This window comes from Neopsephotus bourkii, unplaced genomic scaffold, assembly GCF_033783945.1.
Source record: "Neopsephotus bourkii isolate Nb327-2 ecotype Australia unplaced genomic scaffold, CSIRO-AGI_Nbou_v1 NB_1060, whole genome shotgun sequence".
In the NCBI taxonomy this organism is placed as follows: domain Eukaryota; kingdom Metazoa; phylum Chordata; class Aves; order Psittaciformes; family Psittacidae; genus Neopsephotus; species Neopsephotus bourkii.
Window position 1 is genome coordinate 348,420 of NW_026901548.1, and position 16,045 is coordinate 364,464.

At 66.4% G+C, this 16,045-nt stretch overlaps 3 protein-coding genes across 9 annotated transcripts; 2 read left to right on the forward strand and 1 right to left on the reverse strand.

Annotated features, from left to right (window-relative positions):
* The first annotated feature begins 672 nt into the window (after positions 1–672).
* Positions 673–9,984, forward strand: ZNF335 (zinc finger protein 335). Of its 7 annotated transcripts, none has more exons than XM_061361337.1 (28): positions 673–902; positions 1,331–1,562; positions 1,927–2,200; positions 2,571–2,648; positions 2,823–3,152; positions 3,237–3,395; positions 3,475–3,633; positions 3,717–3,975; positions 4,081–4,258; positions 4,340–4,452; positions 4,659–4,677; positions 4,884–5,000; positions 5,084–5,160; positions 5,277–5,437; positions 5,552–5,781; positions 5,894–5,966; positions 6,053–6,147; positions 6,231–6,514; positions 6,594–6,732; positions 6,801–7,181; positions 7,268–7,410; positions 7,753–7,892; positions 8,448–8,551; positions 8,635–8,712; positions 8,846–8,929; positions 9,101–9,166; positions 9,283–9,364; positions 9,840–9,984. In XM_061361337.1, exons 1-28 carry the CDS (start codon positions 829–831, stop codon positions 9,956–9,958), a joined length of 4,248 nt encoding a protein of 1,415 aa, XP_061217321.1. In that variant the 5' UTR covers positions 673–828; the 3' UTR covers positions 9,959–9,984. The 7 variants fall into 7 exon arrangements, with proteins under 7 accessions (XP_061217321.1, XP_061217319.1, XP_061217318.1 ...); XM_061361335.1 differs by having other exon boundaries at positions 3,717–3,960; positions 5,858–5,966; XM_061361334.1 differs by having other exon boundaries at positions 5,858–5,966; positions 9,843–9,983.
* Positions 9,985–12,385: 2,401 nt separating this feature from the next.
* On the forward strand, positions 12,386–12,799 carry LOC133216512 (iroquois-class homeodomain protein IRX-2-like). Its single transcript, XM_061361272.1, has one exon. The coding sequence runs from the start codon at positions 12,386–12,388 to the stop codon at positions 12,797–12,799; it is 414 nt and encodes a 137-aa protein (XP_061217256.1).
* Positions 12,800–13,585: 786 nt separating this feature from the next.
* LOC133216715 (E3 ubiquitin-protein ligase RNF182-like) lies at positions 13,586–15,099 on the reverse strand. Its single transcript, XM_061361706.1, has 2 exons — positions 14,825–15,099; positions 13,586–14,480 (listed from the first exon to the last, which is right to left on the reverse strand). Exons 1-2 carry the CDS (start codon positions 14,979–14,981, stop codon positions 13,723–13,725), a joined length of 915 nt encoding a protein of 304 aa, XP_061217690.1. The 5' UTR covers positions 14,982–15,099; the 3' UTR covers positions 13,586–13,722.
* Positions 15,100–16,045: the final 946 nt, after the last annotated feature.

Consider the following 16,045-nt stretch of genomic DNA (forward strand, 5'->3'; position numbering starts at 1 on the left):
CCCCTTCCACTGGAGCAGCTTGCTCCAAGCCCCTGTGTCCAACCTGGCCTTGAGCACTGCCAGGGATGGGGCAGCCACAGCTTCTCTGGGCACCCTGTGCCAGCGCCTCAGCACCCTCACAGGGAAGAGCTTCTGCCTAAGAGCTCAGCTCAGGCTCCCCTCGGGCAGGTTAAAGGAGCTGAAGGGGATGAACGCAGGCACAACACAGCGGCCTCCCTCCCAGAGAAAACCTGGGATGGAGACGCCCTCAGCAGTGCAGCAAGACCAAGAAAACACCGGGGAGACGAGGGGCCACCGGAGCCAGGGGTGTGTGAAACATGTCAGCGCAGAGCAGCGGCTGGTAGAACCGAACCCGGGCTCTCCATCCACAGCTGAACTCGTCCGGAGAGGACGGCATGCCACCGCACCGGGACCTGGGGCACCAGCAGCCTCCGGAGCGTATCCCTGCGGGGACACCGGAGCATCCGGAGGTGCCGGCGAAGCCAAACCCTGCTATGCGCTGGGAGCCCCCGGCTTGTGCGGCTCGGAGGTGCCACGAGCGGCCGAGCCGGGACAGCGGGGACCGGCACCGCCCGTGGCGGGGGTCAGCCCCGCAACACCCCCGGCAGGACCGAGCGCCCCGGCCCGCCGCGACCACTTCCGCCTTCTCGTCACGTGAACCCGGCGCGACGGCGACGCTCAGGGCCCAGGCGCCGCTTCGTGACGCCATGACGCACAGCCACAGCACCTTGCCCGTGATCCCTTCGCGGAGAAAGTAGCCCTCCCCGGCGGGGGCCGAGGCCTCCCCCACGCGGCGGGCTCACCGCTCGGGACCGGGAGGCGACGGCGATGGCCGGAGCGAGGAGCAAGTCCCCGCGGCGGCGAGCACCTCGGACGCGGCGGGGGCCGGGCCCCGGGGCGAGGTAAGTAGTTCCGGCTCGAGGCCCGCGTGTCCGTACCCCTCCGCGGAGCGAGGGCGGGGGGGCATGGCGGCCGCCGTGGTGCCGGCTCCGGCGGAGGCGCAGCGGGGCCGCGGCGGGCAGGGTGAGCGCGCGGGCGGCGGGCGGGTGGGCGGCAGCCGCGGGTCCTTCCGCGCCGCGCGGTCGGTGCTCCCCGCCCCGGCGCTCCGGGGCCGCCCCGCCGTGTGCGCGCGCGCGGAGGCGGCGGGGGGGACCCCGCGACAAGATGGCGGCCGGAGGCCGGGCGGCGCCGCGGGGCATGACGGGACCGGGCGCGCCGGGCATGGGGCTGCTCCGCGGTTCCCCCGAGGGGCAGCCCCGGCCCCACCGGCCCGGGCCCCCGTGGGCTCTGGCGGCAGCCGCGGCGCTGATGGCGGCGGCCTCCTCCTCAGGCGGCGCCTAGGCAGCCTCGGCAGGGCGGGCATGGAGGAGAATGCGGTGCAGAGCAGCAGCGACGCGGCCCCGCAGGCGGCGCGGGAGGAGCCTTCCGAGAGCGGCCTGGGCGTCGGCACCTCGGAGGCCGTGTCAGCGGACAGCAGCGACACCGCATCGGCCCCCGGACCCCTCTCCCGAGCGGACGACACCGGCGTGGGGCAGAGCTCCGACAGCAGCGAGGTCTCCTTGGTAGGAGCCGATGGGGCGGCCCTCGGCTCGGGAGGGGAGGGTGGCTGCGGTGCTGGCTCCTCTGTGTTTCTCTAGACGTTCCTGGCAGGCCAGGCTTCGGGAGGCAGCTCTGTAGCTCAGCCGGTAGCAGCAGGCGTTGTCACGCTGCTGGTGGCGTGTCTGCTTGCTGATCTGAGGGAGAGAAGCCGGTTTAGTAGCAAGAGCAGCCCCGGAGGGCCAGGGTCCTTGGCAGTGCCACAGGGAGTGTGCTGATGCCTTTCCAAGTAGCTCTGCGCTGGTGTTGTTTGCATACAGTGGCTCCCTGGGAGCCTGGCCTGGCAGAGGCCTCTCACCTGAGCCCTTCTCACCTCTTCTTTTCCCCCAGGAAGAGGTGTCGGAGAGCAGCTCCAGCACAGATGCCATTCCCCGGATTTACCTGCCAGATTCATCTTCTGTTGCCCAGTCCACCTTGGTCTCCAGTGTCTCCACCGTGAGCCAGTCCATCATGGTGTCAGAGTCCCCACAAGTCCTGGTACATTCCAGCGTCATCACTGATGGAGCCACTGTCGTGTCAGACTCCACTGCATCCACCTCCTCGGACCTAGGTTCTGCCATTGACAAAATCATCGAGTCCACGATCGGGCCTGACATCATCCAGAGTGAGTGGGAGCTGTGGCAGCCCCGCCTGCTCTCACCCTGGGGTGCTGGGAAGGGAGCTGTTTCTCTGCCAGGCCTGGGGAGGGGGAGGTACATCCATGTGTCATCATGCACCCCTGTCAGTGGGGATTCTCTTCTTGCCCTGCTGCAGTAGCTGGAGGGTTTCACAAGGAGCTTACAGCTGCTGACAGACAAGCCCTCCCTCTGTCTGGCTGCTCCTTCAGCTGCGGTGCCAGCAGCCCAGGGCAGGTCCCATCCCTGCAGCCAGACCTTGCTCACCGCTTCCCACTTGTGTCCAAACGTGGGACGGCCCCACGGACCCTACAGCCCCTCTGCCTGGCAGTTACCACCCTGCTCTCGTCTTCCTCTCAGGCTGCATTGCTGTGACCAGTGCAGAGGAGGGTGGGGCAGAGACTACCCAGTACCTCATCCTGCAAGGCCCTGACGATGGTAAGGCTGCTCCCTGGGGTGGGTATTCCAGTGCCTGTGCCAGAGTCCCTGGGGGTGCAGTGACTGCTGGGAGGTGGTCACTGAACTGGTGTCCAGCCCTTGCCCCAGGCGTGGGAGCAGCCTTGGACACAGATGAGGGTCTTCTCCTTGGCTGAGCTAGTCTTGGCATTTCAGGTGCCCCCATTGTGTCCCAGATGGCCACTTCTCCGCTGGCTAATAGCTTGGCAATAGAAGCTGTTGCTGATGGACCAACCTCCACATGCCTTGACCAGCCTGGCCCTTCAGACCCTTCTGAGCAGCTGGAAGTGATGGAGCTGCCAGCACAGCCAGATCAGGCCCAAGAGGTGGATGGTGAGGAGGAGCTGGACCAGCCGGACATGGAGACCCTGGAAGAGATGATGGAGGTGGTGGTGGTGCAGCAATTCAAGTGCAAGATGTGTCAGTACAAGAGCATCTCCAAGAAAACACTGATTAACCACATGAAAGAGCGGCACTTCCAGCCAGGTGCGTGCTGGGTGCAGAGGGAAATGGGCTCTGCTCTTGGGGAGGGTTGTAAGGATCTGTTCCACCATGCAGGCTGCTGAGGAGGTTTTGTTCTGTTCTCTATGGCAGCGGGTTCAGCTCTGGCTTTGAAGAAAGGACGTCCACAAAAGGAGGAATCTGTGCCGAAGGCTGTGGAGGAGGAGATCCCAGAAGAGGAGGAAGATGACGATATTGTGGATGCTGGTGCTATCGATGACTCTGAAGGTAGGACTTGTCCCCCCACGTCTTATGTAGCTTAGTCTTTTTCCAGTGTCTGTCTCATGTTTTGGGCCGCTTACCCCAGAGGACAGTGACTACAACCCAGCCGAGGATGAGCCCCGCGGGTGGCAGCCCAAGTTCCACCGCAGCGTCCCCACGTCCAGTGAGGAGAGGCTGCGCCGCCGCCTGGGGAGACCCCGCAAGTGTTCTCGCCTGGAGGATGTGCCCCAGGATGTGGCCGAAGGTGAGCGGGAAAGAGGCAGCAGCCCCGTGGTGGACTGGCCCAGGGAGGCTTGTGCTGGAGCTGGGCTGTGCTCTGTCGAGCAGGAGGGGACACGGAGCCCTTGGTGACGTCCCAGAGCACACCGAGCTGCGAGCTGCAGAACTCGGAAGCAGCCACTTCCTCTGGCCTGGAGAACGGGGCCAGCGAGAGCCTGGCAGAGCCCAGCATCAGCCAGTCCGACTCAGAGAACAAGGACCCTTCCTCCAACCTGAGCTCTGAGGAGGCAGACGTGCTCCCCAGGCGGCGCGGGCGGCCCTCCCGCCGCTTCCTGGGCAAGAAATACCGCAAGTACATGGGGCACAGGTGAGGGGTGTGAGCCGAGGCGGTGCTGGGCCCTCTGGCCTCTGCCCAGGGCCGGTCCAGCCCCAGCTTGCTCCCGCAGCCCTGAGCCCTGGCCCTGTTCCACAGGTACTACTACAAGTCACCCAAGCCCCTGATGAGGCCGTACCTGTGCCGGATCTGCGGCTCACGCTTCCTTACACACGATGATCTGCGTTTCCATGTCAACTCGCACGAGGCCAACAACCCACAGCTCTTCAAGTGTCTGCAGTGCAGCTACCGTGCCCGCCGCTGGTCCTCCCTCAAGGTGAGCATGTCTGTCCCACTCCCGTGCCCACCAGGGGGGCGGTAGCCCTGGGACTCAGGGGCCCTCCTCTGCTTGCCACAGGAACACATGTTCAACCATGTGGGGAGCAAGCCTTACAAGTGCGAGGAGTGCAGTTACACGAGCGTGTACAAGAAGGATGTCATCCGGCACTCGGCAGTGCACAGCCGGGACAGGTGAGAGATGTGCAGGCCTGCAGACTGTCCTGCGGCCTACCTGAGCTGCAGTAGCCCTGTTCCTCCTGCCCTGGGAGGCAGCCATGTCCTCCCCTTTCCTGACCTCTGGCCATTCCCAAAACGGGGAGCTTTTGTGTCTGAGTACAAGGGAGCTTGGACTTGGGATATGGCTGAGACAAAAGCGGGGCTTTTTATTTCTGTTTCAGGAAAAAAAGAGCAGATCCGGTGAGTCTTGAGTTCCTTGTTGGCTTCTCTCTCAACACCAGTACATGGGAAGAGGCATGCCTGGGTCTTCCACAGCTTCTTGGTGCCTTGTTGAAGGCAGTGTTTCTGGATCACCTGAGGAAAGGCAGCCCAGTCCTGCAGTGGGGAGAGGGTGAGGAGACTGGTGAGCCCCTCCCAGTGAGCTCATCCTCCTGCTCCTCCTCCAGCCCCCAAAGCTGAACTCCTTCCCGTGCCCTGTGTGCAACCGCATCTACCCCATGCAGAAGAGGCTGACCCAGCACATGAAGACACACAGCACGGAGAAGCCACACATGTGTGACAAGGTGAGGGGAGGACACACGCCTGGGGGGTGGCAGCAGTGAGGGCAGACAGGAGGTGGACGCTGCTGTGCTTTGTTTCGCTGCAGTGTGGCAAGTCCTTCAAGAAGCGCTACACGTTCAAGATGCATCTCCTGACACACATCCAGGCCATCGCCAACCGCAGGTAGGAGCCCGCAGAGCCTGCAGGCGCCCCGGCAGAGCCCAGCCGTGTCCCAGCTCCCCTCGGGGGAGGACAGAAGGTCCCTGCTGCTCGTGTGACCGGTGCCTTTGGCCTGGCAGGTTCAAGTGTGAGTTCTGTGACTACGTCTGCGAGGACAAGAAGGTCCTGCTGAACCACCAGTTGTCCCACATGAACGACAAGCCCTACAAGTGCAGCTTCTGCAAGTACTCCACCTTGCGGGAGGACTTCCTGGTGTCCCACATGGCTGTCAAGCACACGGGTGAGAGGAGCTGCCTGCCTGTCCCCTGCCCTGCTGTCTGCTGCTCTCCAGGAGGTGGTCAGAGCCTGTCCTCCGTCCTTCAGGGACCCCCTGCTTGACTCCCATCTCCTGCAGGGGGGAAGCCGTTTGCTTGTGAGTTCTGTCACTTCACCACCAAGCACAAGAAGAACCTGCGGCTCCATGTGCAGTGCCGCCACGCCGAGTCCTTCGAGGAGTGGGCAAAGATGCACCCCGAGGATCCGCCCTGCCGCCGCCGCCCCTTCTTCACCCTGCAGCAGATCGAGGAGCTGAAGCAGCAGCACAGCCAGGTCCAGGCCCCAGCTGAGCCAGAGGCCAGTCCGCCGGTGAGTGCTGCTGCCCGTGGCCCAGCTCCTGGTGCTCAGGGCCCCGGCTCTGCTGTCAGCTCACCCTCTCATGCAGGAACCTACTGTGCCCGTCACCTACCACACGGTCCAGGCCCTCCCAGGAGCAGAGCCCCCCATCCTCTCGCAGGATTCCCTGGGAGGGGCCACCATCATCTACGAACAAGGTGAAGGAGCGCGGCTGTAGGGGTGGGGATGGGAATGGGAGAGGTGGGGGAGCGCGTGCCTGACCCCCCCCTTGCGGCCCCTGCAGACGTGCCCGGATCCGCAGAGCTGGCCACGCAGACTGCCCTGGATCTCCTGCTCAACATGAGCACTCAGCGAGAGCTGGCCACGGGCTCGCTGCAGGTGAGCAGGGCTCCGGGTGGCAGGGGGAGGCCTGTTCCGCTCAGGGGGTGTCTCACAGAGCCTGGGCTGCTGCTGCCCTGCAGGTGGCTGTGGTGAAGCAGGATGATTCTGGAGAGGCACCAGTCTCCTGTGAGCCCCAGGCAGAGGAGGGGGAACAGGCGGACCCTAAGGAGCAGCAGCAGCAGCAGAAGTTGTTGACACTGCACATGGTGGAGCCTGGGGAGACGCTGGTGCAGGAGGCTTATGAGGAGGCGACCCTGGATGGCTCGGAGCTGCAGCAGATCACTATCCCCTTTGGTGGGACAGCAGAGTACAGCATCATCACACCCATCAGTGAGGAGATTCAGGCTCCTGGAGCTCTGTACAGGTTAGCTGCGGGCAGATGGAGGCATTCTGGCCTCGAATGAGGAGGCTTTAGTGGTGAGGTGACCCCATCCTCTTCGCAGTGAGGAGGAGAGTGCTGGGGAGAGCTCCGAGGCGGTGGTTGTGAGCGAGGCTGTGATGGCAGAGGAGGATCTGAAGGGCCGTAGCAACCCCTGTCTGGTGTCGCCCGGCGCTGCAGAGAGCCAGTTCCAGCACACAGAGGTAAGGAGCTGCGCTGGGTCTGGCGCAGGCCGCGCTGGTGCAGCTCTGACCCGGTGTTTCTCTTGCAGCCCCTCAGCGGTGTCGCTGCCTTCCCCTCGCCTGCGGAGCGCCAGGAGGCTGGTGCCAAGTGGCCCCTGGTGCACTGTGTCAGCAGCCAGCTCCAGAAGGACTCGTCCTTATCCCCAGCCTCCGAGGGCCAGGAAGGCTCATCCCCAAGGGTCAAGTGGCCTGGGCTCCAGAGCACAGCCAAGAAGCTCTCGTGCAAGGTTTCCACAGCCAAGAAGCTCTCGTGTAAGATTTCCACAGCCAAAAAGTTTTCATGCAAGATTTGCACAGCCATGTTCACAGGGAGAGCAGAAATGGAGAGTCACAAGAGAGCCCACATTGGGCCCAGCACCTTCAAGTGTCCTGACTGTCCATTCACTGCAGCCCTCTGGCCAGAGGTTCGGGTAGGTTCCCTGGCACAGAGCAGCCCTGGGAACAGGAGCCTTGCAGAGGGGGCTTCCTGACCCTGCACTTGTCCTCCTGCCCCCAGAGCCACATGGTTCAGCACTCCAGCCTGCGGCCACACAAGTGCAGCCACTGCAGCTTCGCCTCCAAGAACAAGAAGGACCTGCGCAGGCACATGCTGACGCACACCAACGAGAAGCCCTTTGCCTGCCCAGTCTGTGGGCAGAGGTGGGTGAAGCTTGGGAGGCTGTTGCTGCTTTGAGAGATGAGCTCCCCAGGGCTCAAGAGGAGATGGGATACAGGCAGAGAGTGACTGCCCCAATCCTGCTGCCGGGAGCATCCCTCTGTTAGAGGGGACCCTGTCCTTGAGAACCATTCCTGCTGCAGGTGGGCCCAGCCTCATCTTGGGGAACTGCTGCGTGGGGAGATGCAGTACTTGAGCACTGACTGAAGCGTTCTGGGAGCTGGGACAGGCCATGTCATAGGATGGGGTGGCTGTGGCCCGGCTCCCTGCAGAGTCACAAACCTGGGCTGCTCGTGGCAAGCTCCACCTCACCCTTTCTGCTGCAGGTTCAACCGTAACGGGCACCTCAAGTTCCACATGCAGCGTCTGCACAGCTCAGAGGGGAAGAGGCCAGGGGCACCTGCAGCTGCTGCCCCCCAGACCATCATCCTGAAAAGCGAAGAGGAGACGCTGGCCACGCTGCAGAGTAAGATGTGTCCTGTGGGCAGGGCGTGGGGATTCACCTCGCCCAGGGGTCAGGGCCAGGGGACCCCTGCTGCTGGTTGAGTGCCGGCGGTGCAGGGACAGGGCTGGGCACAGGGAGCTCTCCCGTGAGGCGCTGGCAGAGTGGTTCTGTGTGGAACTGGGGTCTGGGGGTTCCTGCAGGCACATCTCAGTCGCCCAGGGCGTTGGGGGAGCAGCACTGCTCTGAGCAGGTCACAGCTGAAAGGGGAAGCACAGTTCATGGTCTGATGTGGAGCTTGTTCTGCCCGCAGTGAGCTCTAGTTCCCTTCATGTTGGGAGAGTTTGGTTTAGCTTCTGACCTGTGAGCAGATCTCAGAGAGCATCCAGCTCCTGGCTGGGGCAGGCCCTGGGCAGGGGCTGCTCAGGCCCAGGGCCAGCAGTGCCCACAGCCCCGGCACTGCCCACAGCCCCAGCAGTGCCCACAGCCCCAGCAGTGCCCACAGCCCCAACAGTGCCCACAGCCCCAGCACTGCCCACAGCCCCAGCACTGCCCACAGCAGCTCTCTTGGCGTTGCAGCGGCTCTGCAGTCCGGCCAGGCCATGCTGGCTCCCGAGCGGCTGCAGCAGGCTCTGGGGCAGGAGCACATCATCGTCACGCAGGGGCAGAGCCTCACAAGCCAGGTGAGCCCCATCTCCTCCTGCCCAGGAGCTCAGGGGGTTCCCTGCTCCAGAACCCGCTGACACTGGCTCTTGCTGACCTGCAGGAGGAGGCTGCGTACATCCAGGAGATCACAACTGCTGATGGACAGACAGTGCAGCACTTGGTGACCTCTGACAACCAGGTGAGGGGGCTTCTGTGCAGCTGGAGTGGGGAGAGGTGAGGTGGGGACAGGAAACAGAGGAGAACCAGCCTTGCCGGGGAGGGGCATTGGGCAGTGGTGACATTTCTTTGGGTCTGAACCCCTGTATTTGCAGGTTCAGTACATCATTGCCCAGGACAGTGTACAGCATTTGCTTCCCCACGAGTATGTTGTTGTCCCAGGGGGTCATCACATCCAGGTAAGGTTCAGGCTGTCTGCTCCCTTGGTGTGGTGGATGGGCTCCTGAGCCTGCATGTGTGGGGCTGGGCCTCCTTGCTTCCTGTGGCTCACTGTGCTCAAGCTACAGCTCTTTTGAGGGCATGGATACCTGATGGTCCTGACACAGCCTCACGGCAGCTCTTGTCTCCAGGTCCAGGACGGGCAGATCACCCACATCCAATACGAGCAGGGCAGCCAGTTCCTGCAGGAGCCGCAGGTGAGGGGCCAGGCCTGGTGCCTGTTGCAGGTGGGCTGGAGAGGGAGGGTGGCAAAGAGAAGGTGCGTGTGTGTTGGTGGCTCAGTCAGGAGCCTCCTGTGCTCTCCTCCCTGCAGATCCAGTACATGCCAGTGTCTCCTGAGCAGCAGCTGGTCACGCAGGCGCAGCTGGAGGCAGCGGCACACTCGGCAGTCTCAGGTAGGAGCCCGGAGCCAAGCTCTGCTGTAGCTCTGGCAGCTCTGTCTCCCACCAGGTCTTGGGGTGCTGCTCCTGCCGGGCGGTTTGTGGTGCCCGTTGGCAGCTGCTGCCCTGCCATGGGCCCAGCCCAGCCCTGCTGCAGGCGCTGCTCCTCTGCTGTAGCTGATGGGGCGGCTGTGCCGTGGCCGTGGCCCCCAGGCTGGGGAGGTGAGGCCCCACGGCTGCTTCATTCCCTGAGTGCCTGCAGTTCTGGGGGGGGGAGCCCCGGTGCCTCACCTCTGCTGGCCCAGTTGCGGAGCAGCGGCAGCTCCCTTCCCCTGGGGCAGAGGTGCTGGGAGGTGCAGCAGCTTCCCTGATGTGTTCGCAGTGAACCGGGCTGGCTGGGAGCGAGCGCGGGGTCCCCTGTGCTCAGGTCAGGCTCCTGCCTGTGGGCGCAGGGCCCCGCGCAGCCCCGCTCTCACCGCTCTCCTTGCAGCAGTGGCTGACGCGGCCATGGCCCAGGCGCAGGGGGTGTTCGCGGCCGAGGCAGCGGCCGAGCAGATGCAGCAGCTGCAGGAGGGGATCCACTACGACGTCATCACGCTCACAGAGTAGCACCAGGGCCCCCCGTGCCGGCAGGAGCCTCCTCAGCAGTTGCCTTATTGCTTCAGGGCCATGGGGCCATGCCTGAGCTCTGCTGTGCCCCGCGAGGCTCCTGCGCCTCGACAGCAGCACCCGCTCCGCAGCCGCGGGGCAGCACTCATCTGCCAGGGCTCTGCCTGGTGCAGTGGATGCTCGGAACTCTTCCTGAATCATGTTTGCATGGGCCAGGGTCTGCTGCAGGAGGATTGTGTAGCCACAGCCATGCACTCCCTGCGTGTGGGGTACTCAGCCTTCCCTTGGCTTCTCCGGCCTGCAGGCAGGCAGCAGTGGGGCTTTGGACTGGAAGAACCCAGAGCAGGACGTGGCAGTGGGGGAAGATGCTTATGAATAAAAAGGGATTGAAACCTGTGCCTGTGTCTGCCTGAGGAGCCAGGGGCTTCCTCTGCCTCTGCTGCTTGTCCCTGGGGAGCCTGAGCCTGGCGCTGGAGCCAGCCCCATGCGGCTGCACTCGGCTGTTGGCTTCCTCTGCCCGAGTGACCTTGACCGGTGGGAAGCGAGGCGGGCATCAGCTGCAGCGGTGGGCTTGGGGCTGGAGTCATGAATTAATCGAGTGGTAAACAGCCTAAATCCCGTGTAACTGCCCCGGCCTACAGCGGCCTCCCCCGAGCGGATTGTCTGCAAGTGTTTACATGTGATTAGAGCAGCTAATCTCGGAGTTTTAGTTGGGTGCTCTTGCATTAAACTGATTATCTGCAGAGGGGAAAAAGGTCCAGAACCACCCAAGTTCAGCGCGAGGCAGCTGTGCCTGCCCCCGTGCCTGCCTGGCCGGGCTCCCCCCTCCAGCTGTGCCGAGCAGGGTTAAGGGCCGCTGCAGCATTCCCTAGATTACAGCCCCATTATCTAATAAATCGGATCCTCGGCCACTGGTGCTGATCAGGGATGGAGGAGTCCCATGGGGACAAGGTTACGGAGCCGCTGTGGGGCCATGGCCAGGACTGATCTCGTCCTTGGTGCCTGGGGGCTTCCATGGCTGTGGCTGCCAAGAGCACGGGAGCAGCTGAGGTGGGGATGGGATGGACGGGACAGAGCTCCCGGCTGCCACACGTGGGGAGCTCCGGCGCTGCTGGGGCTCCGGCCAAAGCCACAGCGGGGGCTTGGGGCCCCTCGGTCCTGGCACCTCGGCCCTGGGAGCTTGTGCTGTCAGCAGAGGCCTGCAGGCAGGCCAGGGATGTGGCAGGGCTCAGCAGCACCGGTGACCTTCCCGTTCCCGTCCCGCCAGCGCTAAGCGGGTTTGTTACATATTTAATATCCTGAGAGCGTTATTATCGGTATTTAATGACGGATACAACCTGTGGGATAATCCCGCTCTCAGCGGGGGGGCGCAGCGGCAGCAGCCGATGGCTCAGGGGGTCGCAGGCTCCCAGGGCCCCTCGCACAGCTGCCCACAGCTGCCCTGCCTGCGCCCTGCCTGTCCCCTGCCTGCCCACTGCTGCCCTGCCTGCGCCCTGCCTGCCCCCTGCCTGCCCACTGCTGCCCTGCCTGCGCCCTGCCTGTCCCCTGCACCCTGCCTGCTGCCCCCTCGTGCAGGCAGGAGCACCGCGGGGTGTCCCCCTCTGAAGAGGGCCCCCAGAGGGGCTGTGCTGCCCCCTTGCTCCTGGCAGCACTGGGGCCGGCTGAGGACCCGACCAGGACAGAGGAGCTGTGGGCTCCAGGGCAGCACCAGCACCACGCACAAGTTCCCATCCTGCCGCAGCGTTGGGCTCTGCTGACCACAGCCCTGGGCACTGCAGCAGGACCGCAGCGTGCCCTGTCCCGCCTGTCCCCATGGCCGTGGGTGTCTGTGGGACTCACGTGAGCCCCATGCACCCCGTCCCTGGGGGCTGCACTGGGGCCATGCAGTGTTGGGGGCCTCCGGACACATCCTGGCCGGTGAGGGCTGGGGGGAGGCGGCTCCGGGGGGGTTGTACCGGCTGCCCCAGATCCCTGCGCCTGCTCCCGTGGGTGCTAATACCCCCTAATCAGCTGTCACTCACCGCAGACCCCGGCAGCTATAAAACACCCCCGAGCCGCTCCCTGCCTCCTCTCCCTGCACCATGGCAGCACCTCGGGGCGAGGGGAGCCCAGGCCGAGAACTGGGAGGCTGCGGGGGACCATGGGGGGCCCTGCGGGGACCCCCCCAAGCCCTGCTCCCCTGCCCCTGCCCCGTGCTGGCCAGCTACAGCCTCCTGGCACCCCCCCTCACCCTCCTGGCACCCCTGGTAAGCGCCGCTCGGGGGTAACTGGGAAGTGGGACCCCCCCTCCGCCCTCAGCACTGGGCCGGGGCTGTGCGGGGTGGTTGGGGCTGGGGAGCTGCTGTCCTGGGCCCCTGCACCCCCCGGCACTTTGGGGCCCCAGCCCCGCCCTGCCCCGACACCCTCTGCCCCCAGGTCCATCCGGCCATGGAGGGGCCGCTGGGGCTGCCGGCGGAGCCAGGGCGGGCGAAGGCGGCAGCGGCGCGGGAGAGCACCGGGGCGCTGAAGGCGTGGCTGGCGCGGCACCCCCGGAACCCGTACCCCAGCAAGGGCGAGAAGGTGATGCTGGCCGTGGTGAGCAGGATGAGCCTCACCCAGGTCTCCACCTGGTTCGCCAACGCCCGCCGGCGCCTCAAGAAGGAGAACAAGGGGAGCTGGGCCCCGCGCGGGGCCTCGGACGGCGACGACAGCGAGAGCGAGGGGGGCCCGGGAGCACCCCCCGGCCCCGGCCCTGCGCAGGAGGGGGGGCCGGGCCCCGGGCAGGGCAATGAGCCCCCAAAACCCAAGATCTGGAGCGTGGCGGCGATGCTGGCACCCAGCGAGAGCCGGGAGCAGGCATAGGGGGCTCGATGGGGCCGCGGGGAGGGCACAGCCCGGGGCTGAGCACAGGGACACGGGGACCCAGCCCCGGCAGCTGCCCCGCTGAGCAGAGTGCGCGGTGCAGGGCACGGGGAGCTAATAAATAAACGTCACTGTCCTGGGCATGCTGGTGCTGCCCGGCTGCAGCGGGGATGCTGGGGCCCAGTAAGGATCCAGGGCTGCCGGTGGGGGGGATGATGGGGATGCTGGCGGGATGGGGGCATCGCCACTGGTCAGCTCCCAGGGAACTGGGCAGAGCCTGACTCGAGCTGCTCGGGCTCCCCTTTGCCCAGGGTCCCGCATGGGGTGGGCTCACGCGTGGGGCGCAGGGCTGGGGGCGGCCATTCCTGCTCCCACAGCGCAGGGAGGTGCAGACAAGGGGTGAGGGGGATGTGGGAGGCACCACACAGGGATGGCACCGACCGGACATCGGCTGCCAGGCCCGGGCCCAGGCTTCTGTTCCGGGGCCGGGTTGTGGCAGGCGGCTCTGCACAGCCCCGGGGTGCAAAGGGGGCCAGGGCAGGGAGAGGAGAAGGGAGCAGGGCCCTGGGAGGCAGAGACGGGGCAGGGCTGCACCACGGAGTTTAATGCGCCAGAGCTGGAAACGGGCTCTGCCCGCGGCTGCGGTTCCCCTCCTGGCGGCCGCTCCGCACTCAGCCCGGGTCCCGCTCTGCTGCGGGGGATGACGAGGGTCAAGGCTCCGGGCTGAGCGCTCCGGGGCTGCACCGAGCTCCTGCAGAAGCCGGCGCTGCTCTGCGAGGGGCAGCAGCAGGCACGGATCTCCCCATGGTCCAGGCAGGGCTCCAGGCCGGGTCAGCCGTGGGGCAGGAGCACCCATAGCCAAGGGACAAGGCTCCAAGGTGCCCCGAACCTCCCCTGCGCGGCACAGAGCTCAGCAGGCAGGGTCAGGAGTGGGGAAACCCAAAGACCTCGCGGCACAGACACTGGCAGAGGCTGTAGATGATGCAGAGGAGGAGGGTGCAGGGGACGAGGCTGACGAGGACGATGCCCAGGCTGTGGTGCTCAATGAGCAGGAGGTAGATGCCGAAGGGCAGGGAGCTGAAGTAGAGCAGGCAGAGGACGCCCAGGATGAAGCGGGGCACTGCTCGCCACCCCCAGGAGCGGCACTTGTGGCCGGGCCCGCGGCAGGGCAGCGCGCCTAGGCTGGCCGGGCGGTACAACCGCACCACCTCCAGCCTGCCCAGCCCCTCGGGCGGGGACACGTCCTCGGGCACCTCCAGGATGGTGACCACCAGGCACTCGGGGCTGGGCGCGGGCTCCAGCACGCTGGGGCACAGCAGGACCTCGGGGGAGCGGGGGGGCCCCCGCTGCTCGTCCCGCTCAGAGCCCGTCAGCAGCGCCAGCGCCTCGGCATCGTCCCGCAGCCGCTGCACGTCCCCAGCGGGCACGGGGCTGTGCTGGCGGCAGAAGGGGCAGCGGAGCTGGCGGGGGGATGCATCCCCCGGCGGCACCATCTTGCGCAGGCACCGGGCGCAGAGGCGGTGGCCGCAGCCGAGCACCTTGGGCCTGCGGGAGCGGGCGTCGTAGCGGCTGTAGCAGATCTTGCACTCGAGCTCGGCAGCCGCCAGCGCCGTCGTCCGAGGGCCGGGCTCGCCGTCCCGCTGCGCCATGGTCCCGGGGGGCGGGCCGGGGGCTGCCCGCGCTGGGGGCAGAGGGGACCCGCTCTGAGCTCCGAGGGCCGGGTCCCGCCTGGCCCCATCGGCAGGGTCCTGCCCAGCCCCAGGGCAGTGCAGCTGCGGCACCGGCACCAGCAGCTGCCCCCTCCCAGGGCTGGCACAGCCCGGATCCAGGCGCTGGGGCTCAGCCGCATCCCTGCCTCGGTGTCCGGCTGGGAGGGAGGCACCGGCACCGGCACCGGCTGCAGGGTGAGGGCCCTGGGCCCGGGTGCTCGTCCCTCCCCATGTGTGCAGGCTCCTGGGGCTTGGACACGGGCTCTGCTGATTGCAGGGACCACCCTGCCCTTCACCTCCCCAGCACCCTCCGTACCTGCGGTGTGCACCGGGGCTCCGGCGGGGGACGCAGCCGTGGGTCGGTGTCCGTCGCGGAGACAGGAGGGGGGCCGGCAGCAGCGGGCACCCCATGGGGAGGTGTGGGGCTGCTGCTCACCACGCTGCGGAGGCCCTGGCGCAGGGGCTGCCGGCATCCAACGCGGCGTTGGCCTGGCAACGGAGAGCGGGAGGAGGATGCTCGGCCGGGGCCGGTGCTGTGCGGAGCTCGGGTCAGGCTCACGCACACCGCGGGGCACAGCCGGGGCGGGGGCATCCCCTGGGCCCCTTACAGGCTGCAGGCGGTCGGTGCCGGGGGATCAGTGCAGCTCTGCTGCCCCTTTGCTCCTGCGCGGCCCTGAGGATGCTCCCTCCCTGCCTGGGGATGCGGCAGCAGGGACCCTGCAGCCCCTGGCCCTGGGGACAGCACGGCCGCAGAGCGGGGTCCTGGGGCACCCCCAGCACTGGCATAGCCCCGGCCCGGGAATGGCGGCTCCTGCTCAGCCCCGGGCACGAACGCCCCTGGGGAGGGCCCCGCACGCCCGTCCCGGCCCCAGCAGCACCTCACAAAGCAGGTCCTGGGGTGCAGGGAAACGCTCGCCCCTGCCTGCATGTGCCTGGGCCCCTCGCCCCACCCCTGCAGCCCAGGAGCCGGGGCTGGGGGCGCACGGGGGCTGCGGCACTTCCCAGATCCAGGCACCCCCTTACCCCAGCCTGTGCCAACGCCCCCCGCCTGCCCCCCTCACAGGGCCCAGTGTTTCCAGGAGCCCCGATGGGCAGGGGCAAGCAGAGCCCCCCCAGCCCGGGCAGGACAAACCCCGCTCCCAGCGCTGCCCCGCAGGAGGACCCCAGCATGGCCCCAGACCCGCCTGAGCCTGGATGTGCAGGTGGGCTCCAGCCCTCACCAGTGCTGAGTCGCTGCCCCCAGCCCCCGGGGGTGGGACAGGGCGTCCGTGCCGCTCCCCAGGGAAATGAAGGCTTTGTCCTGAGCTCCAGACCTGCCCTGTAATTAACGCCCACACCCTGAGGAGCTCGGCTCTGGCCCACCCCAGCGCAGCCACTGCCACTGGAGCTGCCCGGAGGAGCAGCCATCAGCTCACACCATCTGCGAGCTGGGGATAAGCAGGGCCCAGGACCCGTCCAGCTCCCGGGAGCGCTGGGCTCATCCCCCCACTCCTGCCCATGCCCCCCCAGTGTTCCCAGCTGTGGCCCCGTCCCTGCA

Bases quoted from the DNA above. Each gene is read 5' to 3' on its own strand.
- ZNF335 (XM_061361333.1), top strand. From the start codon at position 829: ATGGCCGGAGCGAGGAGCAAGTCCCCGCGGCGGCGAGCACCTCGGACG. The intron at 1,563-1,926 runs GTAGGAGCCGAT...CTTTTCCCCCAG, and splicing joins ACAGCAGCGAGGTCTCCTTG to GAAGAGGTGTCGGAGAGCAG. The intron at 5,161-5,276 runs GTAGGAGCCCGC...TTGGCCTGGCAG, and splicing joins CAGGCCATCGCCAACCGCAG to GTTCAAGTGTGAGTTCTGTG.
- LOC133216512 (XM_061361272.1), top strand. From the start codon at position 12,386: ATGGAGGGGCCGCTGGGGCTGCCGGCGGAGCCAGGGCGGGCGAAGGCG.
- LOC133216715 (XM_061361706.1), bottom strand. From the start codon at position 14,981: ATGCCGGCAGCCCCTGCGCCAGGGCCTCCGCAGCGTGGTGAGCAGCAG. The intron at 14,481-14,824 runs GTACGGAGGGTG...CTCTGCCCCCAG, and splicing joins AGCCCCGGTGCACACCGCAG to CGCGGGCAGCCCCCGGCCCG.